The sequence below is a fragment of the Puma concolor genome, chromosome A2 (genome assembly GCF_028749965.1).
Source record: "Puma concolor isolate L17-30 chromosome A2, mPumCon1.1.hap2, whole genome shotgun sequence".
Lineage (NCBI taxonomy): Eukaryota > Metazoa > Chordata > Mammalia > Carnivora > Felidae > Puma > Puma concolor.
In genome coordinates this window covers 45967198-45992138 of record NC_141668.1, presented here as the reverse complement: position 1 = coordinate 45992138, position 24941 = coordinate 45967198, and the positions used below count along the sequence as shown (strand labels likewise).

Genomic DNA, 24941 nt, shown 5'->3' with positions numbered 1-24941 from the left:
CAAAGTCATCTCAGGAGGGAAGGAATAATTCCAGTCATTTGGTTGGTGCGAGCCACTCAGATTCATCTCTGGTATGCACCATGGAGTTGTCTGAACTCTGGAGAGTGCCAGAAGCTGTGAAGTTACAAAGGTGGAGGAAAGAGCTAATAAGAATTTCAAAAAACATTCATTTATTCATTTATCAAACAGTAAATTAGACCTGCTATGTAAATAATGTTCTGAGTGTAGGGGAGAAAGCAGTCTTTGCCTTTGTGAAGCTTATATAAGAAAAATGTTGAATTGACAATTACCCACATATTAAAATTTCAATTATGATCTGTTCTATGGAGATATATGGGGTATCTATTCTGGTGGTGGTACAGGAAGTCTTCCCAGGAGAAGGGGCATATCAACAGAGGCTTAAAGGATTTGTAGGAAGTGGTGGAGCAAAGAAAGGAAAGCATCCTAAGAGGCAGAAGAACAGCCTGTGGAAAAGAGGCTTCATGTACAGAAGAAACTGAGAAAGAAGGCCAGTGTGGGGCTGGAGCCTGGGGAGCAAGAAGAGCCATGAAATGAGACTGGAGAGGTAGACAGGATGAGATTGTCCAGGTCTTTTAGACCTTGGGAAGGACCTGGATCTCAAAGTAAGTATGGTAGGAAGGTAATGAAGAAAATAAAATTCGAAGAAGTGATTATCATATTTGAATTTTAGACATTTCTCTAGCTACCATCTGGTACTACACTGTGTGATGCTACACATATTTTGCAGGTGTCGATGTGCCAAATCTGCATTTATGACATTCATTCATTCCAGAAACATTTATTTGGACTGCTAAATCCTATATTCATGTTGTTCAAACTTTGGGTCAAGAGTCATTAGAGGATTGTGAAATCAATTTAGGGAGTTGCCAGCGATATTGTAAACTATGGAATAAAACAGAAAAGAATAGAAAGAAATATCAGAGTGCATCACACATAAATAAGTTAGGTATTATCTTTCAAAATTAATTTTGCTCTATGAGTGAAAGCAAAAAGTTGAGCAATTAGCTCAATAAATAATTGGTCTTGGTGATGGGTATAGTTCTTCATGTCTCTAACATGTATGAGGTTTAAAAAATAATATCTGGGCGCACCTGGGTGGCTCAGTTGGTTAAGCGTCCGACTTCAGCTCAGGTCATGATCTCACAGCTTGTGAGTTCAAGCCCCGGGTCGGGCTCTGTGCTGACAGCTCAGAGTCTGGAGCCTGCTTTATGTTCTGTGTCTCCCTGTCTCTCTGCCCCTCCCCCACTCATGTCTCTCTCTCTCTCTCTCTCTCTCTCTCTCTCTCTCTCTCAAAAATAAATAAACAGTAAAAAAATTTAAAAAATAATGTCTGTTGGGTGGGCAGTTCTGCTTTGGGTTGGCTTGATGGATCCCAGCTCTGCGGGGCTTGGTTGGTCTAAGGTGACATCACATATGTGTCTAGTGGGGCAGTGGAGATGACCTGACAACATGTTTCTCATCATTCAGCAGGCTTCTACAGGTCATTCACAAAGAGGTGGTGGCAGTATTTCCAAGAGAAGCATGAGAGGGAGAAGCACTTTTTGTGGCTTTGCTTGCATGTTTACTAATGTCTCATTGACCAAAGCAAGTCACGTTCAGATTTAAGGGTAGACCTACAAATTCATATTGTAAAGAAATGAGCAAAAATGCAAAAAAACCCCTACAGCTATTTTTGTAAACTATCACACTCATTAAGAAGAATTATGGCACCAGCTGCTGAAAATAAACTTTTCATGCTACAAATGATAAATTAGCTTTCCCAGCAAATAGTATTCTTTCTACTATCCTATGTTGTCACTGAAATAGGTTGAATTTGGATATCACAAGCTTTCAGAAGCTTCTCCTGTCACAGGGAATATGTATTAAAAAAAAATTAAGCAGTTACATGGGGGCACCTGGATGGCTCAGTCGGTTAAGTGTCTGACTCTTGAGCCTACTCCCATGGTTTGCAGGATTGAGCCCTGAGTTGGGGTCTGTGCTGATAGCATGGAGTCTGATTGGGATTCTCTCTCCCTTTCTTTCTACCCCTCCCCCACCCGTGCTTGCTCTCTCTCTCTTTCTCTCAAAATAAATAAACATTAAAAAATCAGGCAGTTACATATCCTAGCAGGTTGAAATATAAATTACTAATTCAAGATAATTTTCATTTAATTATTTTACATTATTTCATTCTATTATTTAATGTTTTTATTTATTTTTTTTGAGAGAGAGAGAGGGAGAGAGAGACAGAGTGTGAGTGGGGAAAGGGGCAGAGAGAGAGAGGGAGACACAGAATCCGAAGCAGGCTCCAGGCTCTGAGCTGTCAGCACAGAGCCTGACATGGGGCTCGAACCCACAAGCTGTGAGATCATGACCTGAGCTGAAGTCAGACACTTAACTCTCTGAGCCACCCAGGTGCCCCTTATTCTATTATTTAAAAAAAACTTTTATTCTGGGGCACCTGGGTGGCTCAGTTGATCACGTGTTCAACGCTTGGTTTCTGTTCAGGTCACGATCTCACAATTTCTGGGGTTTGAGCCCCGCATCAGGCTCTGTGCTGGCAGCCTGGAGCTTCCTTGGGATGCTCTCTCTTTCCCTCCCTCTCTCTGCCTCTGTCAAATAAATAAACTTAAAACAAAAAAAGAAAATTTTTATTCTAATTATAAAGTTAATGCATGCCATTGAATGAGTAATGGAAAACAATGAACATACAAAGGAAAAATCAAATCACTCCTAAGCCCATTGTGTGGCCACAGTAAAGGTTTTTGTGAAAATTCCAACATTTTTCTTACGTTTTTCTTTTCAAAAATAATATCAAATTATTATTATCTTTTACACTTTTTCTCACATTATGAACACTCAAGCCAAACGTTCAATAATTTGAATTTTAATAGTGGAATAGAATTTCATCATAATTTGCCTAAGCTCCTATTATTATCAATCCAAGTAATTTCCATTTTTATTAAAAAAATTTTTTTGAAGTAAGCTCCACGCCCAACATGGGGCTTGAACTCACTCATGATCAAGAATCAGACGCTCTACCAACTGAGACAGTCAGGTGACCCCTGCCCCCCGTTTCTTTTTTTTATAACAAATGTTGTGATGGTTTAATAATATCAAAATATTAAAAATTAATGATCTTGATGATTTTCATGAAATTCTTTTAAGAACTGTAATAACTTAGAATTATATTTTCTAGTCAGAATGTGAAAAACAAGTATGGTGAAAAACAGGAAAAAATCCAGTGGAAAAAACAATAAATTTCAAGGTTAGTGACTTTTAGGGTATTACACCTATAGTGATTTTGAAAGCACAGATACAAGTTTGAGAAATTGGCATAATTCTTATGTTCAATTGTAAAGTTGAACATATATATACCTATATTCCAGGTAATCCACTCCAGGGAATAGGCTACAGAGAATAGCTCGTGTGATCAGGGAATAGGTACAAATAACCTCATAGTAGCACTGTTTCTACTAGGAAAAAATAAACACCTGAAAATTGTTTAAAGTCTCCACCACTTTGACGATTTTGATCTTTAGCCCCGTCTTCCTCTTCAGGGCGAATTTATGTACTGGGCCAGCACCACCTCAGCCATCAGGGCTCACACAATGGCGCTCACTTCTGCGGCCACCTTGGCCACCAATGCTAAATTCAAGGTTTGGGCCTCTTGCGCCTCAGGGCGGAAAAAGTACCGGATCCCAGAGGCTCGCAAGCGCGTGCCCGCGTAGAAGCCCTGACACTCCGCCCCTTCTGCCGGAGTTTCGCCCCCTAGGAAAGCCCCACCCCCGAGTGCTGACACGCGGGACGGGAAGGCGTGGAGGGGGTGTGGCCTGCGTCCGCAGCAGAGTCGAAGGCGGGTCTTCCTCAGAGCCTAAGCCTGAGGAACAGTCAAAAGACGCAAAAAGGAATGGTATTAATTATCCCTCTGCTAATGAGGACCAGGGAGTGGTTCACTCCAGCCCCGTCCGGTAGAAATCTGATTCCAACCACTACCCACGCAGAAAAAGTCTTTCGCCTTCCACCTCCTCAGCCACTCTGGACTACAGCCCCCAGAAGGCATCGGAGCTGAACCATCCGACTTGCGCAGCGGCGTTCGTTGTAAAGTGCTATGACAACAGGGCGAAGATGGCTTGGAGTTAGGCAGGAGTGGGGAGGTGTCCCTTCCGCCGTTGGTGTCCTTTATCTTCTACATCCCGCTGACTGCCTCCCTCACCATTTCCTCCTCTTTGTGAGAAGCGGGACTTGCCGTTGTTCTGGCCTGCCTGGACTCTTCCAAGAGATTGATGCCGTTTTCCCCGCTTGTCTCTGGGCTTGGCACAGAAAGGATGCAGGTTTACTCCTCGTGGGTGTCACTCCAACTCTGTGGAGGTGGTGGTGCTGCCTGGTGAGGCTCTTTCTCTCTGCCTGGGACGTGGAACAGGTTGGAGCGGGGAAACGACAGGGAATAGTGAAGCGAGGGTTTGCTTTTCTCTGCACCCTCCATTGGTCTCGTCGTTCCAGCCCTGGGACCCTGGCGGGCATTCTTAAAGGGAGATCTGCAGAGAGTTGCCGGAAAGGTGGAGCAGGACCCACCTGATTCAGCATCAGGTAAGAGTGTGTCTGGAATTAAACACTGGGAGAGTGAATGCCCTTTCTGTGTTTCGTTTTGGGGGCAAGATTGATCCCTGATGCCATGTAATGGTTTGAGGGGATATTGGATGATAGGTTTCTTCAGAAGGATGTTTGCGTTAAAAATAAGACAAAGCGCAAGTACGACACAATGTGTGTGAGATTTATGGACATTTAAGAGAAAGGGTGATAAGAAATTTTAAAGATTCCAGTCAGGAATGTCACGTGGTGCGCAAGCAGCCTCCTCCCCTGGCACTTCAACAGGTCTTGGGAGCAAATGGTCAAAGCAGTTCTCAGCCTATGACTGAAGTAGGATACATGCACTAATACCCTTTAATTCTTCTTGCAATAGGATTATTGCTTCTCCTTCTCTGTGTATTGCAGACCACAGCAGTTTAGATGACCTGAGCTGATTTTTTATCAACATCTCCTTTCTCCAATCCAGTCCTGCAACTGACTTGAATTTCCTGGAGGGATTCATAGTTTTTCCTTTTTTCTTTTTTCCATCTCACTTATACTTTGAACATGAAACCATATCACACGCACACACACAACTTGAAGATGCTAGGGGAAAACTATGGGGCTTCACTAAAATCTGCCAGCATTTAGAGTGGGATAGATTTTCTAACTTGTTAGAAATATGTAAATAGAATAATTGCTGAGATTTGTGTGTGTGTGTGTGTGTGTGAATAGACCTAACCCTTATTTAAAAGAATTAAAAAAAGCTTTTCATTTTGCAAATAATTTATAAGTTATTTATTAGAGTTTAAGGAATTTTCCATTTTGTGTAGCTGTGTGTAATTGCTCTTAAGTTGCAACCACACACTTATGTTTGTGGTACAATTTCTTGATGGAAACATTCACTGAGGGGGAACAATCCAATATCAATAGTATATAGTATTATTTGTTGATTTTTAATGTTTATTTTTGAGAGAGAGAGAGAGAGACAGAGCGTGAGCAGGGGAGGGGCAAAGAGAGGAGACACAGAATCTGAAGCAGGCTCCAGGCTCTGAGCTGTCAGCACAGAGCCCGACGCGGGGCCCAAACCCACAAACTGTGAGATCATGACCTGAGCCGAAGTTGGACTTTTAACCGACTGAGCCACCCAGGAGCCCCTATATAGTATTTTTTAATCTTTTAAACCTTTTGATGTGTGTATCAAATCTCATCCCTCAGAATAAAGACATTCAAATATTTTTCAAAAATTATTGAAACACGTGGAGTTATTATAAAACATCTCTGCCAACTAACATTTCAGTGAAAGGTTACTGTCAGTTTTTTGAATATACCATTTAAATATCCAGTCCAGAGGTCAGACTGGCATTCGTAACTTTGTCTTGCTCAGGATACATTCCACCACCACCACCACCACCACCACTTCTATTACTACTACTAGGTTACTAGTGACATTTATCTGACATTTATTGAGTACATCCTATGGGTTGGGCATTGGGTAAGCAATTACATGTGTTAGGTCATTTTATCTTTCCGTTCCGCAGAACAGTTGGGAGACTAGAAGGTGAGGGACTTGTCCAAGGTCACTCTGCTAAAGTGTGAAATGAAAAAGGGAACCCAAATCTGTCTAACTCCCTTTCCTGTGTTTTGTCTTCTGTGTCTTTTATTGAAAATTCCAACACTGATCTCTTATATTATCTTCAAAAGCAGCATTCTTCTAATTCTACATACACTTGTCATCTTTCTTGCACTGAATGCCCTGATTCCTACTTTTCAAAATTTGAGGCAGCACTAGCATGACCTGGAGAAAGCAAAACTCCTAATACGAACAACAATAGTGTTAGTGTGCCTTCTAATTCCAGGATCTGCCTTCTTTCCACAGGATTCTTGGGGTTATTGTTTCAGTGATTGTTCTAGTCATCCTTCCTTATTGTAGGACTAGGCCAATCGGGTGTGAAAACATCCATATATTAAAGAAAAACTAAATCTGAGTAAATTTGGTGTGGAAGATAACATATATATAAGCAAGTATTAAAAATTAAAAAAAGTGTCAAGTGATAAATATGGAAAAGCATTTCTGGAGTTGAGGGGATAGAGAGATTATTTTCTACTTATTATTCTAATAAGGCATAAGAAATCAATCTTTTGTGGCTCTTTATAGGTATGGACCTTTTAAAACCTTCGAATTATTGTTTTCTAGTCATCCTTTAAAAATTTAATTATGTGTATAAAATACTTACCTGCAGTTTGAACTTGAATGATTAGAGTTAATATTAACAGTATAGCTTTTTGGTCTTTGTGGAATAGTTGCACTTGTTTAGGGTTCTGGAGTAGACAGAATGGTTTTGGATGCTACTTGTTACTACTTACTAGTTGTGACCACTTGGGCAGGTTTCTTAATCTCTCCATACCCGAGTAACAGTACCTACCTTCTGTTTTGAAGATTAAAATAGAATACTTGCAAAGCACTTAGAACACTGCCTGGGACTTAGTAAATGATTAGTAAATGTTACCTATTTGGGAGAAGAAATAATAGCCATTGAAAATCTTATCTTTGGTTTTTGTTTTTCATTTACTTAAAAACAAAACCACTGAGGAGCTGGAAATCAACATTGAATGAAGAGTGGATAAAATGCAAATTCTTGTTTCCTATTTTTATTCAAGACAGTTAACTAAACCAAATAAGAAAATCAATTTATATATATTTAATTTTTGGTCATTCAGCATACTTTTTGTTTTTGTAGTAGAAAAACCAGGTTTCACAGCTGAAAAATGTCCCATGTTTAGTTTCCTTCTTCCTAACCTGCCGGTAACTGACCTTCCCTGCCTACTACTTGCCTTAATATCTTAAAGTCAAGGCCTGTATCTCTTTGAATTTGGAAAATGAATCAGAATTTTATTTATTTATTTATTTGTTTAGTAGGCTGCATCAGGCAGGTGCCCCTAGAATTTCATTTATGTCTTAATTTCTGGTTAAATTTTTTTTTTAAGTTTATTTATTTTGAGAGAGTGCGAGTGTGAGCAGGGTATGGAGAGATAGAGAATTCCAGGTAGGCTCTGCACTGACAGTGCAAAACTTGAGCTCAAACCCATGAACTGTGAGATCATGACCTGAACCCAAATCAGGAGTTGGATGCTTAACCAAGTGAGACCCAGGCACCCTTGTAGTTAATTTTTCTTTCTCTTAATGGGGTGGGATGTCCTTCTAGGAGAAAGGGTAGGGTTTATTTTGCTAACCTTCTGAATTTAACTTGCTATCCTTTTGTTCTGCTGGAGTGGTAAATGGGGCCAGATTATGGGAATATCCTACTTTAAAAAAAGTGAAAGTTTATTATTTTTTATTATGGGATATTTTACACATAAGCAAAAGCATAAAGAATGGTAAAACCACTCCTCATATGTCTATCACCATTTATTCTTTTAAAAAAAATAATAGCTTTATTGGAATATAATTTATAGGGCCGGGTGGAGAAAGGGGCGGCGGCAGTGGACGTCAGGCAGGAGCCCAAAGGGGACCGTGAGAGGAGAGCCCCTTTCTGCCCGGGTAATTTACCAGATTAAATATGGTTGATGATGGTTCAGAACAAATACAGCTTTTATTTGAGGTATGCCATTTTGAAGACTGAGACCATGGAGTTTTATCCTTGAGGATAAAGGAAATATTTGCAAAAGTCTATTTTATATAGCAAAAATGTGAATCCTGAGACTGAATTCTCTAAAGGGCCTATACAACGTAATAGATGTTGGTGGAACCATTTACACCCAGTCAGCTTGAAGAGTCTCAAATGGACCCTACCACTGAGAAAACAAGATGGCAGTCCACTATGGGGAATTGAGGAAAATGGATTAATACAAGAGTGCTGTGATAATATACAACCAAGACAGGGTTCTTTTAACATGGATTTCATGAAATGAATGAAGACATAGATTTCTTACCCAGCACAAATGGACTCTCTAACGACTTTTTGTATCATTAAAATAAGTACATTTTTGACATTTGGAGAAGAAAGATGGCACATGAACACAGATGATAGTTTGTATGCCTGGAACTTTTGGCAGTTTGATTTGTAGGAGTATGACCTTGTGAAATGTTAATTTTAATAAAATTTCTAACACTTAAAAAAAAAGAAACATAATTTATAGAACATACAATTCACCAATATAATTTGTACAACTCAACGTTATTTTTGTATATTTTACTTTGTATATTCACAGATATGTGCAACCGTCACTTGCGCTGTAGCCAATTTTAGAATATTTTCATCACCTCAAAAAGAAAACTTGGCACTCTAGCTGCAACTCTCTTGTCCTTTATTTCCCACTGGAATTTATTTTCTTCCTGTATGGATTTGACTATTCTGTACATTTTGTCTATCTATTTATTTGTTTGTTTGCTTATTTATTTATTTTTAGTTGAAGTAGTATTAACATGCAGTACTTAGTTTCAGGTGTTTTCTATATATTTTACATAAATGGAATCACAAAAAAAAAGGTCTTTAGTGACTGGCTTCTTTCTCTTGCATAATTTTTCAGGTTGTAGCATATATCAGTACTTCTTTTTTATTGCTGAAGAGTATTCTATTTAATGGACATGCCAACTTTGTGTTCATATATTCATTAGTGGATAGACCTTTGGATCATTTCTACCTTTTGGATATTATGAATGATGCTACTATAAACATGCATGTATAAATTTTCATGTGGACACATGCTTTCATTTCTCTTGGACTGGAATTGCTGGATCATATGATTACTCTATGTTTAAGTGTTTGAGGAGCTGCCAGGTCACTTTCCAAAGTGGTTGTACCATTATATTCCCAACAGCATTGTATGAGGACTTTGATTTCTCAACATCATTGCCCAAACTTGTTTCTGTCTGACTTTTTGATTCTAGTCATCATAGTGGGAACAAAGTGGTATTTCACTGTAGTTTTGATACGCATTTCCCTGGTGGCTAATGATACTGAGCATCTTTTCTTGTGTCTGTTGGCCATTTGTATATCTGACTTGGAGAAATATATATTCATATCCTTTGCCCATTTTTAAATTGGGTTTCTGTCTTTTTATTATTGAGTCATAAAGAGTTCTTTGTATGTTACAGATAGGTATCTTTTATCAGAGATATGATTTGTATTTTCTCTTGTTCTATGGGTCATCTTTTCAGTTTCCTATTTGTGTTCTTTGAAGTAAAAAGTTTCAACTCTTGGTGAAATCCCTTTATTTTTTCTTTTGTTACTTATGCTTTTGGTGTCAAACTTAAGAATCTGTCACAATATCTGATATCATGAAGATTTACTTTTAAGTTTTCTTCTAAGAAGTCTTCTAGGAGTTTCTAAGAATTTTATAGCTTTAGCTGTGTATTAACATACATAAAGGTCTTTGATCCATTTTGAATAAAATTTTTTATATGGTTTTAGGTAAGAGTCCAACTTCATTCTTTCACATGTGGCTATCCAATAATAATCATTTGTTGCAATTTCTCATTGAATGGTCTTAGCATGCTTGTTGAAAATCAATTTACCATAGATGTGTAAGTTTATTTTCGGACTCTCCATTCTTTTCCATTTATCTATATGTCTATCCTTATGCCAGTACTTACTGTCCTAATTACTATTGCTTTATAGTTAGGTTTTGAAATGAGGAAATCCTTCAACTTTGTTCTTCTTTTTGAAGATTGTTTTGGCTATTCTGAATTGCTGGCAATTCTATATGAATTTCAGAATAAGCTTGTCAGTTTGTACGAAGAAGTCCTATGGGGATCTGATAAGGATTGCAATGAATCTGTAGATCAGTTTGGGAAGTATTGCCATCTTAATAATGTTATGTTTTCAGATCCATGAACACGGGATATTTTCCTGTTTATTTAGATCTCCTTTAGTTCTTTCAACTATATTGTATAATTTCCAAGGTATATGTTTTACACTTCCTTTGTTAAATTTATTTCTAGGTATTTTATTCTTTTGGATGCTATCGTAAATGCAGTTGATTTTTGTATATTAATATTATTGTGTCTTTCAACTTTACTTAACTTGTTTATTAGCTCTCATAGTTTTTTACTGAATTTCTTAGGATTTTCTATCTACCAGATCATGTCATCTGTGAGTAAAGATAGCTTTACTACTTCCTTTCCAATCTTGGAGCCTTTTAGTTCTTTTTCTTACCTAATTGCCTGACCTAAAACCTCTGGTACAATGTTGTTGTTTTTTGTTTTTGTTAATAGTGCCTTTTGTTTATTTCTCTTACAAGTTTAGTAGTAGCTGGATTTGAAGGGAGATGGGGACAGTAAGATGAATTGATGAAAGCTCATCAATAAGGTTCGGGGCTGAAGGGGACACCAGAACAGGTTTCTGTTACTCTTTTTTTAAAAAAATGTTTATTTATTTATTTATATTTTATTTTTGAGAGAGAGAGAGCGAGCGAGCAAGCAAGCATGAGCAATGAAGGGGGAGAGAGAGAGGGTGACATAGGATCTGATGCAGGCTCTAGGTTCTGAGCTGTCGGCACAGAGCCTGACATGGGGCTTGAACTCATGGATCATGACCTGAGCCGAAGTCGGATGCTTAATGGCTGAGCCACCCAGGCACCTCTGTTACTCTTTATTTTAGTAATAGTTGTGTGAAGGGGCTCAAGTTGCTGCCAGAGGCAGCAGTGGCCTCTTTAGTGGCTTTTCTCTCTGCCAGCATCTGCTGCTTCTGTTTTGCCAGGCACTTCCTGGTAGAATAATGGGCTCTAAATCGTGATTGTGGTCCTGGTAGGCCTTGGCCACCTGGGTGAACCACTCCAGCTCCTTGACACAGTTCTGCCTGTAGTTCTTGCCTTCCCTCTGTTGACAGGCCTTCAGCCTTTCCTGAATAATGTTGACAATTTCTTGGTCAACTTTAGTGTCTCTTCTCCATTGCATTTCTGCTTCAAACATGCACAAGACATTCTTTTCCTGGCACTCAGTGATGTCTGGCACATGGCTGAACTCCTGGTGGTAGTAGTAATACCTGTTCTTTACATGCTGCTGTCTCTTAGGTCATGGGCTGGTCCACGAGGAGGTCTAAGGCCTTCGTCAAATATGTTATGGGGTTGGGCATTGAGAGCTACGGCGAGGGCAACAGTGTGTGGCATGATGCCTCCGGGTACACGTCCTTGTCCCAACTGTCCAGCATGGCATGGCGGTGGTGTGTGGGGGCCTCTGATCTCTGACACTCAAGCCTCGCCTCTACCTGGGTCCCACACCTAGGTTGGCACAGCATAGCAGCTCCTCCAGTACAACGTTGAATAAAAGTGGTGAATATGGACATCCTAGTCTTGTGTGTGGTCTTAGGGAGAAAGCATCTAGTTGTTCATCCTTAAGTATGATATACGCCATAGGTTTTGCAGTTTGAGGAAGTTCCCTTTTATTACTAGTGGTTTTTTTAGTGGAAGAGTGTTGGATTTTATTTTGTCAGATGCTTTTTTCTGAGTTGAGACGATAATGTGGTTTTTAATTTTTGTTTTATTGATATGGTGTACTATTGTAATTCATTTTTGGATGTTAGACTCACCTTGCATTCTTGGAGTAAATCTCATCTGGTCATGGTGCATAGTTCTTTTATATATTGCTTGATTCATTTGCTAGTGTTTTGCTGAGAATCCATATTCATTAGAGATATTGGTCTGTAGTTTTCTTGTGTTTGCTTACTTTTGGTATTGATGTAACACCAGCCTTATAAGAATGAGTTGGGAAGTATTCCTTCCTCTTTTATTTTTTGGAGTAGTTTGTGAAGAATTGTTATTTGTGTTTGGTAGAATTCACCATCTGGGCCTAGTCTTTTCTTTGTGGGTAGTTTTTTGATTACTAATTCAATCTCTTTACTTGTTGTAGGTCTATTTAGATTTTCTATTTTGTTTTTAGTCAGCAACAGGTAGCTGGAAGCAAGATGAATAATGCTGATGTCCTGCTCCTCCAGGGAAGATAGTTCTCTGACTAGGAGCTGTGGGGAGAAGGGTGCCTTATTCTTGGCTGTACCAGTCTGGAGTGGAGTTTCTATCTTGTGAGCCAGGAGTGAGGAGAGAATGAGTGAATCTCGTTTTTTTAAAATACTATAGACTTTTAATTTTCTTACTGAGTTTTAGGAGGTTTTTAATGTTTCTTTATTTTAGGACAATATCCAGAGACTTTAAATGGTTGTTTTAAAAAATAATTTTCACCAATTTTCCTGGGGAGTGGGTCCATGGAGCTTCTCACATGTCATTCTAAAAGTGAAATCTTCTGAAACTTTAAATTGCATAGCATAATGGTTATGGGAGACATACTTATGTTATCAAAAGATTTAGTGGGGCGCCTGGGTGGCTCAGTCGGTTAAGCGGCCGACTTCAGCTCAGGTCACGATCTCGCGGTCCGTGAGTTCGAGCCCCGCATTGGGCTCTGGGCTGATGGCTCAGAGCCTGGAGCCTGCTTCCGATTCTGTGTCTCCCTCTCTTTCTCTGCCCCTCCCCTGCTCATGCTCTGTCTCTCTCTGTCTCAAAAATAAATAAAACGTTAAAAAAAAAATTAAAAAAAAAAAAAGATTTGGTCAGAGTTCCATTAGGTATCAAGGTACTCTATCTAGTGTTTGTAAAACTGTTAAAGAGTAAGTTAAAAAGTTATTATAGGGGCGCCTGGGTGGCTCAGTCGGTTAAGCGGCCGACTTCGGCTCAGGTCATGATCTCACAGTCCGTGAGTTCGAGCCCCGCGTCGGGCTCTGTGCTGACAGCTCAGAGCCTGGAGCCTGTTTTAGATTCTGTGTCTCCCTCTCTGTGACCCTCCCCCGTTCATGCTCTGTCTCTCTCTGTCTCAAAAATAAATAAACGTTAAAAAAAAATTAAAAAAAAAGTTATTATATACATGCTTATTAGGAAACCAACTGCTATGTGCAAAGATAAATTTTTTGTATGTATGTTTTATTTGAGCCATAGGATTAAACCTTTTGTAGATAAACAGTGATATTCAGCAATCTTAAATTATTCAGGCTTGCTGTGGAACTCATCTTTGAAGCCAAAGTGGAAAGGAGCTCCTTTTTAAAATCTACTGTTCTTCATGGGGCACCTGGGTGGCTCAGTCGGTTAAGCGTTCAACTTCAGTTCGGGTCATGATCTCACAATTCGTGACTTTGGGCCCCACGCCGGGCTCTGTGCTGACAGTTCAGAGCCTGGAGCCTGCTTTGGATTCCGTGTCTCCCTCTCTCTCTGCCCCTCCCCTGCTCGCACTCTGTCTCTGTCTCTGTCTCTCAAAAATAAATAAACATTATAAAAAAAAAAAAAATCTACTGTCTTTCAGCTTAAGTTGTTTTAAAATCCACCAATTTTTGCAAAAGGAAATTAATGGTATGCCAACTTAGCACAGTTTGTGGTTTCTTAATTTCTTGGGAATGGGCAGCATGCCTTTCTTTGCTTCTGTCTTTAAAATCAGAGAGAGAGAGAGAGAGAGAGAGAGGCGTTTGGGAAGCACATACTGGCTACTGACATCAGCTCAAATTGTTGGTTTTCTTATTGTTTATTAACTTTATAGAAATGTAAGTCCTTACAGTTCAATACATTATTGTCCACAATGGTACGTGATAGTGCCTGGGACGTGGAAGAACCAGTATGTAGGATTTTGATGTAATGTAATTTATGCAGTTTTGCTATGTATTACCTTATGTTTGCCCTGGTAGGAAAGTCATTTGGTCCGAAATAATTAAATAGCTCTGGTTCTGTGAGGAAGAGCCATTTGTTGGACCTGTGTTTAAAATCAGCACCCTTTGCCCCTCTTAAGAATTACAACAAAGCAAAACAAAATAACCCCTCTACTGACTCATGCTTTTCAATTTTTTTCCTGATATTAAATTGCAGGCAGTGGCAGCCTGAAAAGACAAGGATCTAGAGACCAGGGAGAGGGCACACAGAAACAAGTTTCTGCCAGTAGCTGTGTGACTTAGAGGAATCCTACAACTAACCTTTCTGGGTCTCTCCTATAGAATGAGAGGACCAGCTGATTACTAAGTACCTTCTAGCTGTTCATGCCCTTTGGCTTGAAAAGTAAGTCTTTTTTTCCCAAGCTTTGGAAAGGTAACTTGTAACACAGGTCCCAGGAAAAAAGGAAGTGGTAAAGTAGAGCCCTAATATAGGAAAACATTTACTTTGGCTATCAGGTATCAGGTCACCTGGTGCTTTTTATACTTTAAGGTGCTTGTGAATCATCTGGATATTTTGTCTGACATGAGGCTGAGATTTTGCATCACAAGTTCTTGGGTAATACTGATGCTGGTCCAGGGACTACACTTTGGGTAGCAAGGAGCTGAACAGTGTAGAAAAGGAGGGCTTTCAGCAGCTAGTGAAGTAAAGGGTGAGTAAGGAGAAACTGAGAGCAGGAGAAACAGAGTTGCCTGTGTTGTTTTGTTAGTAAGAATAGATCTTAAATTCTATGCTAGAAGTCCTTGAAAAATAGTTTGATGTAGAACATTTCCATTTACAGACAACTCTCTATGTTGGAGAGTTAATTTTTCATATCGGAGGGTTTTTTTGTTTTTCATTTTTATTTTAGCAAGCTGAAAAAAATTTGTCCATTAACTCAGGATTTTGAGGCCATTTTCACATAATAGCTATTTCAGTCATGTGTGTTTATATTCAAACAGTAGCTATGTCTTTTGTGGTCACTTATCTTAGCACTTTGATTTTTTAAAAATATCATTTAATAGCATTGATGGAAAAAACTCTTCTCTATGACCATCACTTAGGCATTTAATCTGTTCTATAGAAAACCCATGAGGTTTTCTCTTCTGCGTGTATGAGGTGAAAGTGACCCTTTTGGATGCTGAACATATAGATCTTCCCTTTCTATTTTCTCTCTGTAAGAGTCCTTTGAACTGGCTGATGCTGAATGTGTGCAAAGGATCTCACACTTGTTGGTTAGCCTATTGATTTCTGTTTTTGGCTATGTCTCCAAATGGAGATTGTGCCTCTAAGTCTTTATTCTTTATGATATTATCAGCAGCATTTCATATAGCTGGCCATTCTCTTTTTCTAGATATACCTTTTTTCATTTCCTTACAGGTGGCTCACTCCTGGTTTTCCTTTGGTCTCATTTGATGCCCCTATTCAGTTTTCTGGCCATCTTGCCTTTTTTTCCCCCTGGCCTCTGACCACAGAGCCCAGGTTTTCTACCTTGAAAGCTTGTGTCTGATTTCCTCTCAGCTCCCCCACACCCTCCTCCCATGCACCTTTTCCCTTTTCTGATTATACTTTGTATTCTTTCGCTGTAATAAATCACAGCCATGATGACAACTATATGATAAATGCTGTGAACCCTCCAAGTAAGTCTTTGAGTGGTACTGAATTTGGGTAACACTCTTCTCTGGGCTGCAAGAGAATGATGTATCTTTATACTGGTAGTCTAATGATATGGTATATTACAACTTTCCATATATTTCTGAATATATAATGAGAATATATGGCACTTATTAAGTACTGTTACTTCCCTCTCAAATAAAAAAATCTAATAAAAGTATAATAAAGTGTTTATTACATTTTTTGTATGCTTGCTGCCAGATTTGAAGTTTAGTCATCTGGCAATTTGTATGGTTATATAATGCCATTAGTAACAAGTGATGCAGATGTTTTTCAGAAACTCTCCCACATATGTTAAAACTCATTTTAAGTTTATTTACCTATTATGTATTTTTCCCTTCATGTCCATCAACACCTTGCCTTTATCTGATTTCTTTTTTAGTGTAAATAGAGGCCTTGAGTGAAGCTTGCCTTTTCTTTTCTTTTCTTTTCTTTTCTTTTCTTTTCTTTTCTTTTCTTTTCTTTTCTTTTCTTTTCTTTTCTTTTCTTTTCTTTTTCTTTTTCTTTTTCTTTTCTTTTCTCTTTCTTTCTTTCTTTCTTTCTTTCTTTCTTTCTTTCTTTCTTTCTTTCTTTCTTTCTTTCTTGTTGTTTGTTTCCTTAAACTGGTCATTGAAATAATATTATACTCACATAGAAGTTGCAAAAGTAGTGATTTCCTAATAATAACAGAACAATTATCAAACTACTAAATTGACATTTATACAATGCTATGACTAAACTATAAGTCTTATTTAGATTCACTAGGTTTTACATTACATACACTTTTCTTTTTGGAATATGGCTCAAAGAAATTAAAATTTATCCCATGAAACCACCACCAAAATCAGGGTACAGAACTTTTCCGTCATCTCAAAGAAATCCCCTTCTACTAGTCTGTTAAAGTCACGCCCTCCCTTAACCCTGGCAACTGCTGATCTGTTTTCCATCAGTTTAATTTTGTCATTTTGAAAATGTTATAGAAATGGAATTATTTAATATGTGATCTTTTGGGATTGGATGTTTTTAAGACTTTTTATTTGTTTTATTTTTTTATTTTAGAGAGATAGAGTGTGAGCACAAACGGGGGAGAGAGAGGCAGAGAGAGAGGGAGAGAGAGAATCTTAAGCAGGCTCCATGCCCAGTGAGAAGCCCTCTGTCAGGCTTAATCTTGAGACCCTGAGATCATGACCTGAGCCGAAATCAGGATTCAGACACTTAACTGCCTGAGCCACCCAGGCACCCCTGGGATTGGGTGTTTTTTTTTTCACTCAGCATAATGCTCTTGAGATCCATCCAAGTTGTTGTTACTTCATTTAAAAAAATTGCTGAGTTTTATTCCATGGTAAGGCTGTACCATAGTTTGTTTATTCACACATTGAAGGACATTTGTTTCTTTTCTTCAATGTAGGTTTTAAAAAATATCATAAAAAGGGTAAAAACCATAGCAATGGCTAACGTTTATTGAGTGCTTATTTGTGCCAAGTGTTGTGCTAATAAAACCGTGTTCCTTTTTTCAAACTAAGTTTTTATTTTTTATTTTGAATTGTGAGAAAATATACATAACATAAAATTACCACCCTAACCACTTAAAAATATTTTTAAAGTTTATTTATTTATTTTTTGAGAGAGAGAGAGAGAGAGAGGAAGAGAGAGAGAATCCCAAGCAAGCTCTGCACTGCCAGCACAGAGCCTGACGTGGGGCTGGAACTCACAAATTGTGAGATCATAGCCTGAGCCAAAATCAGAAGTCAGGTGCTTAACCAGCTGAGCCACCCAGGCACCCTACTGTCTTAACTTTTTTATTTTTTATTTTTTTATTTTTATTAAAAATTTTTAAAACTATTTTTTAAAAAGTTTATGTATTTTGGGAGAGAGAGTGAGAGAGTGTGTGAACAGAGGAGGGGCAAAGAGAGAGGGAGAGAGAGAGAATCCCAAGCAGGCTCTGTGCTGTTAGTGCAGAGCCTGATGTGGGGGTTGAGCTCAAAAGCTGTGAGATCATGACCTGAGCCAAAACCAAGAGTCAGATGCTTAACTGACCGAGCCATCCAGGTGCCGCATCTTAACCATTTTTAAGTGTACAGTTCAGTAGTGTTAAGTACATTCACATTTTTGTGCAACCAGTCTCCAAAACTCTTCACCTTGTAAAACTGAATCTCTATACCCATCATCTAAAGCTTCCCACTTCTCTCTCACCCCAACCCTGGCAGCCACCATTCTACTCTCCATGAATTTGACTACTCTAGGTACCTCATATAAGTGGAAACATGCAGTATTTGTCTTTTTGACTGGTTTATTTCACTTAACATAATGTTCTTAAGGTTCATTCATGTTGCATGTGTCAGAATTTCCCTCCTTTTTAAGACTGATAATACTCCATTGTATGTATATGCCACACTTTGTTTATCCACTCATCCACTGATGGACAACCCAACTTGGGTTGCCTCTACCTTTTAGATATTGTGAATAATGCTGCTGTGAACATAAGAGTGCAAATGTCTCTTTGAACTCCTGTTTTCATTTCCTTTGGATATATACCCGGAAGTAGAATGAGTGGATCATATGGTAATTTATATTTTTAATTTTTTGAGGAACCACCATACAGTTTCCATAGTGGTTGCACTATTTTAGATTTTCATCAACAATGCACAAGGGTTTCAGTTACTTCACATCCTTGCCAACACTTGTTATTTTCTGGGTTTTTTGTTTTTTGGTTTTTTTTGTAGTAGCTGTCCTAATGGGTGTGAGGTGGTATTTCATTATGTTTTTGATTTGCATTTCCCTAATGATTAGTGATGTTGAACATTGTTTCACATGCTTTTTGACCATGTAACTCTTCTTGGGTTAAATGTCTATTCAAGTCCTTTGCCCATTAAAATGTTTTTTGTTGATATTCATGAGTTCTTTATGTATTATGTATATTAATCATAATTAGATATATAATTTGCAAATATTTTCTTCCTTTTCATAGGTTGCCTCTATGCATTCTTATTTATTCCTCTTTATTTTATAGATGAGGAAGCTGAAGTATGGGGAGTTTTGGTAACTCTTAGTAACCTGTCCTTGGTTTCTTGGTTTATATGGAACATATATCCAAATTAACACTGACCACCTCCGGAGTCTGTACTTTTCACCACTGCATGATTCTCAGCTAATTTCTTGGCCAACTTAAGGAAAGCAAGTGGTCTTGCTTTCTATGATTAACCTATGCGGAAGGCATACTTTAAGAAGCAGATTGATTTACATTTTTTATTTTTAATTTATTTTTAATGTTTATTCTAGAGAGAGAGAGAGACAGAGTGTGAAGGGGAGGGACACAGAGAGAGAGGGAGACACAGAATCTGAAGCAGGCTCCAGGCTCCAAGCTGTCAGCACAGAACCTGATGCGGGGCTTGAACCCAAGAATTGTGAGATCATGACCTGAGCCGAGTCAGATGCTTACCCGACTGAGCCATCCAGGAGCCCCTGATTTACATTAAAAAAAAAAATTTTTTTTTAATGTTTATTTATTTTTGAGACAGAGAGAGACAGAGTGCAAGTGGGGGAGGGGCAGAGAGAGAGGGAGACACAGAATCTGAAACAGGCTCCAGGCTCTGAGCTGTCAGCACAGAGCCCAATGTGGGGCTCGAACCCATGAACGGTGAGATCATGACCTGAGCCGAAGTCGGACACTTAACCGACTGAGCCACCCAGGCGCCCTGATTTACATTTTTTAAATGTATAGTTGATCCTCATTATTTGCAGATTCCATATTTGTGAGTTTACCTGTTTGCTAAAATTTATTTGTGATACCAGAGTCAATACTTATGGTGCTTTTGGGTCATTCATGGTCATACACAGAGTGGCAAAAAAATTTAAGTCACTTGACACACATGTTCCTGGAAGATATCAATCACAGTGATTCTTTGCCTTCTTGTTTCAGCTCTTATACTATAAATAAGTGTCCTTTTTGTGGCCTACTTAGTGCCATGTTTTCCACATCTTTGTTGTTTGGATTTGTTTGTTTATTTATATGCTCTGATTTTTGTTTAAAATCGTCCCCATATAAAATGCTTAAGTGCCATGTAATGTTTCTAATTAGGTGCAAGAAGGCTGTGATATACCTTACAGAGAAAATACATGTATCAGATAAGCTTCCTTCAAATATATGAGTTATAGTGTTGCTGACTGTAGAGTTGAATGTTAATGAATCAACAGTATATTAAAGTAGTTTTAAACAGAGAAACACAAAAAACAAAGTTATGTATTGATTGGTTGATGAAAAAGTTGTGACTAGAGGCTCACAGGAGCTTCTCTATTTCCCCTAGAGGCAATAGTTCAGTATTTACTAACTCAGTGTTTGCTGTGACCTTATAGAATGGAATGTCTTTATAAATAAGGAAAATTGACTGTATTTCCTATTATATAAATCAGGGTAGCATGAAGGAAAGGCTTATTTATGTTGGATAACCGAACTTTCATAGAATCTCAGGTTATGTGATGTTTGTGTTATAATTTGGGGTCCAGTGGGCATTCACATTCACCCATGTCGGTAACTTTGTGGTAGGTGTTGCTGGTATACCCTTATTCTAGATGAGAAATCAAAGCAGAGAGAAGTTTTATGGGTTGCCAGTGTCACAGATGGTTAGTGGTATAGTGGTATAAATGCACCTATACCTGGTTTTCCTGGTTCTTTTTTGGTGTGCATTTTCGTCTTCCATTTTGCCTTTCTACAATTAGAATGGGGAAAGGGTGTGAATGCTTTTTGAGTCCTTGTAATATACTAGTTCCAGTGTTAGCCATTTGATACGTTTGACTTCATTTGCTTTTCTCAGCAACTCATTGTGGCATGAGATGATGCAGTCTTTTCAGTGACCAAACTGTAGGAAAATTAGGTATTTTGCTAAGGAATTATGTACTAACGAGTGCTATTAGAATTTGAATCTTGATCCTACAAAGAATATTTTTTTTGTTACTGTGTGTCATTGTCTACTACATGTCCCAGAAGAGAGAATTGGCCCAACATACACGTATAATTTTTCAGACTGACTCTCCAATGGCATTGCAAAATATTTGATTATGTTTCCAGCCATTTGATTTGTGGTTTCACATATGTTTGCAAAATACAAAATTAAAGTTAAATTCAGAAATGTTTTAGCATTGTCCAAGTTTAATTTGCTATGCCTTAAGAAATAATTAATTCATAATTCATGGTGTGAAGTAGATTTTTACTATAAATAAATGCTTTCTTTTTATAGTGAACGAAAATGTCTTTATTTAAAGCCCGGGATTGGTGGTCTACTGTTCTGGGAGAAAAAGAAGAATTTGATCAAGGCTGTTTGTGTTTGGCTGATGTTGACAATACTGGAAATGGACAAGGTAAGCAACTTATGGCCATGCATCTTGGAGCAAAGCTTTACAGAAATAAAATAAAAATGACTTCCTTTTTAAAAATGTACTTTATAGAATGTAAGTGAACTATAGAATTATGCCCTAATTTTTAAGGTAGTTTTCCTTATAAGTAATATTTAGGTAGCAGGCTAACAAGGCTAACAAAGATAGTTTTTACTTCTGTTTTGCTTTTTTTTATTTTTTTTTTGATTTGTGTTGATTCTGTCATATTATTTGGAAGTAGAGCCACTAAAATATTTTAATTAATTAATTAATTTGAGAGAGCGAGAGAAAGGAGGCGGAGGGGCGAAAAGGGAGAGAGAGAATCTCTAGCAGGCTCCATGCTGTCAGCACAGAGCCAAACATGGGGCTCAGTCCCATGAACTATGAGATTATGACCTGAGCCAGAATTAAGAGTCAGATACTTAACTGACTGAACCACCCAGGTGTCCCAAAATATTTTTAATTTTGAAATTTTTTAGAAATTGTTTTCAAGGAAAATTATATTTTCTTTTTTTTATTGTTTATTTATTTTCGAGAGACGAGACAGAGCACAAGTGGGAGGGGCAGAGAGAGAGAGAGACAGAGAGAGACAGAGAGACAGAGAGACAGAGACATACATAATCGAAGCAGGCTCCAGGCTCCAGGCTCTGAGCTCTTAGTACAGAGCCTGACGCAGAGCTCAATCTCACAAACTGCAAGATCATGACCCAAGCTGAAGCTGGACGCCCAACCAACTGAGCCACTCAGGAGCCCCAGAAAATTCTATTTTCTAAAAGTTGAATCTGAAAGCCATTCATACCAGAATGGAAAAATTTTTCTAGTTCTATTGGATGGTAGAAAAAATAATTAAATCATTACTTTCATTTTCATATTATGATACTGAAAACAACATTCTGTCTTATTCTTATATCGATTTGCTCCTCTTTGCATCTTCATATTTTTTGAAGCAGTCTTTAAAACATTTTAGTTCTATGTCATTGCTATTTGGAAATTGTATTATTATAATTATTTTTTAATTTTTTTTTTTTTTTTTTTTAGAGAGGGAGCGAGAGCATAAGCTGGGGAGAGGGGCAGAGGGAGATGGAGAGAATCTTAAGCAGACTCCATGCTGTATGGAACTTGACATGGGGCTCGATCCCATGATCATGGGATCATGGCCTGAGCTAAAATCAAGAGTCTGACGCTCAACCGGCTGAGCTACGCAGGTGCCCCTGTTTTAATGATTATAGTCATGAGCTTTTTCTTTTCTTTTTTGTAATCCAGATAGTCATTAGCTTTTTAAAAAACTTATTATAATCATTCTTTTGTTCAGTGTTTATAAATATTGTCCCCTTACATTTTTTTGTTATTTTATTTCCCTTTCCTGTAACAAAAACAATAGAATCTTGGGGACAAGGTGAAAGGAGAAAAAATTTTTTTTTTAATTTACATTTTAGTTAACCTACAGTGCAATATTTGTTTCAGGAGTAGAATTCAGTGATTCATCACTTATATACAACACCCAGTGCTCATCCCACTATGTGCCCTCTTTAATACCCATCACCCATCTAGCCCATATCCCACCTATCTCCCTCCACTAATCCTCAGTTTGTTCTCTGTCGTTAAGAGTCTTTTGTGGTTTGTTTCCCTCTCTCCTCCTTTTTTCCCCCCCGAAAGAAGAAAATTATATTGACAAAGAAGAATGGGAGGTACTAAGCTGTACTGAGCACCCAAATTATTTCTAAGCAAAATCTGGGCCCTGCCCTTCCACTGATAGGATATGGGAAAGTCTTCTACTCAGAGGGTGTTCTGAGAGTTTCCTCAAACATTATGAACCTTATCTCCTGCCTGTTTGTTAAAACTTATGATTCCTTTATTATTTGGCAGCATAGAATGCTGAGACTACAAAAATATATGCCATAGAGAACAATTTCAAACTCATTTATGCCCAAACTATCTGAAGCTCAAGTTGGTTGGCAACTATCCTGATTGATTGTCTTAATAGGCTACTGTTCACTCATTTCTTTTAGAGCCCCAGTGGGTTACCAGCTACTAGTTTGCTTCTTCCCAATTTTTGGCCAGCTGTGAGCAGTTCCCTCTGTTTTCCCAAGGATACTATACAAAAATAATTTCCTGTGTGTGTCCCACATAGGAAAAAAAAATCCCCAATTATTATTTCTCAAAACTTGGACCACCAGCATTATCATATTCTGGGGGTGATTATTATATATAAAGATTTTCTATTTCACCTATATAAAATCCTATAAGGTCATGTTTCCTGGAGGGAGGTGGATTACAGGGGGGTGTAGGTATCTGCATTTTTGACAAGCTCCATTGTTGAATGGTGGTACACTACAGTTGAATAATTATTGTTGATCTTAGGGAGTGGAAGGTAGATGAGAGCAGTTTGGGACATGCTCTGTTTGAGAAAGGAATGTCTAGTAGGCAGAATAGAGGTAGTGATTTTGAGGTGAGCCGTATGCTGGTTGTATTTGAAACCCTGGAAATGCATGAAAATGCACAGGGAAAGAAGGTGGAATAAGGGGGCAGGAACCTTAGGACCATAACCTTTAGCATACAAGCATTAAAGGGGGAGGTTTGGGAAGGGTAGATAGTAATAGATTCTGAGAAGGGCAGGCAGAGAGGAAGGAGAACCAGTTGGGCTGGTACCTGGGAGGCAAGGTTTAGTGACATGAAGACTGAAGTTTCCACGCCATTTAGCAGCAAGTAGTTCATTAGTGTTCTTGGTGAGGGTGGATGAGTGGGCACAATGGTGACAAAATCTAGATTTGTAGTGAGAGAAGGAGTGGAAGGTGCGGAAGACTGCACGTTAATGGCTCTTTAAAGAAACTTAGCTGTGAAGGGAAGAAGGGAGGATAATAACTGGGGGGCAGCGTAGGGTAAGGAGAAGTGGGAAAAATTCAGTGTATGGCATGGAGGATATAATAGAGCAGGGACGGGACACCTGGCTGGCTCTGTAGGTGGAGTGTGTGATTCTTGATCTGGGGATTGTAGGTTTGAGCCCCACGTTGAGTGCAGAGATTACTTAAAAGTAAAATCTTAGGGGCGCCTGGGTGGCTCAAGTCCGTAAGCGTCTGACTTCGGCTCAGGTCATGATCTCGTGGTCTGTGAGTTCGAGCCCCGCGTCGGGCTCTGTGCTGACAGCTCAGAGCCTGGAGTCTGTTTCAGATTCTGTGTCTCCCTCTCTCTCTGACCCTCCCCGGTTCATGCTCTGTCTCTCTCTGTTTCAAAAATAAATAAACATTAAAAAAATTTTGTAAAAAAAATAAAATCTTAAAAAAAATAGAGCAGGAATTCAGAGAAGATAGAGATGGGATCAGGTGTGCAGAGGGAAGAGTTACCCTTAAACAGGTGTGAGCACTTTTTTTTTCACTGTGACAGAAGGCGAGAGGGTAAGAATGGATACAGATGAAGAGAAATTTGCAGGTCAGGTCGGGAAGTTGAAACAGTAATGACCCCTACTTTCTTTGGGGTGATCAGAGAGTGAAAAGATGGTATTAGGCATCTTGAAATCATCGTAGGCAAAGCCAACTTGATATATAGAAGGATTCCTTCCTAAGTCTTGAGATCCCTGTTGAAATCGGACACCATGCATTTAAAGTGTTTTTCTGAATTCAAGATTCCGACTCGTGAGAGAGGTAGTGAGAGTGAGGCTGAGAGGGAGACTCTGAGTGGGTCAGCTTAGGTTTCAT

General features: G+C 38.6%; 1 protein-coding gene and 1 pseudogene across 8 annotated transcripts in view; one reads left to right on the top strand and one right to left on the bottom strand.

Moving 5' to 3' along the window:
- Positions 1 to 3859: 3859 nt before the first annotated feature.
- Positions 3860 to 24941, top strand: part of BBS9 (Bardet-Biedl syndrome 9) — a 454270-nt gene continuing 433188 nt past the window's right edge. For 3 of the 8 annotated variants that reach the window (XM_086692922.1, XM_025930004.2, XM_025930003.2), the window contains exons 1-2: positions 3863 to 4590; positions 21114 to 21234. In XM_086692922.1, coding sequence (XP_086549048.1) covers positions 21123 to 21234 — 112 coding nt within the window. In that variant the 5' untranslated portion in view covers positions 3863 to 4590; positions 21114 to 21122. Of the gene's footprint in view, positions 4591 to 21113; positions 21235 to 24941 lie in introns of those variants that run through there. The other 5 variants (XM_086692905.1, XM_086692893.1, XM_086692970.1 and 2 more) reach the window with 4 other exon arrangements.
- Positions 11163 to 11720, bottom strand: LOC112866382 (NADH dehydrogenase [ubiquinone] 1 beta subcomplex subunit 10 pseudogene; annotated as a pseudogene).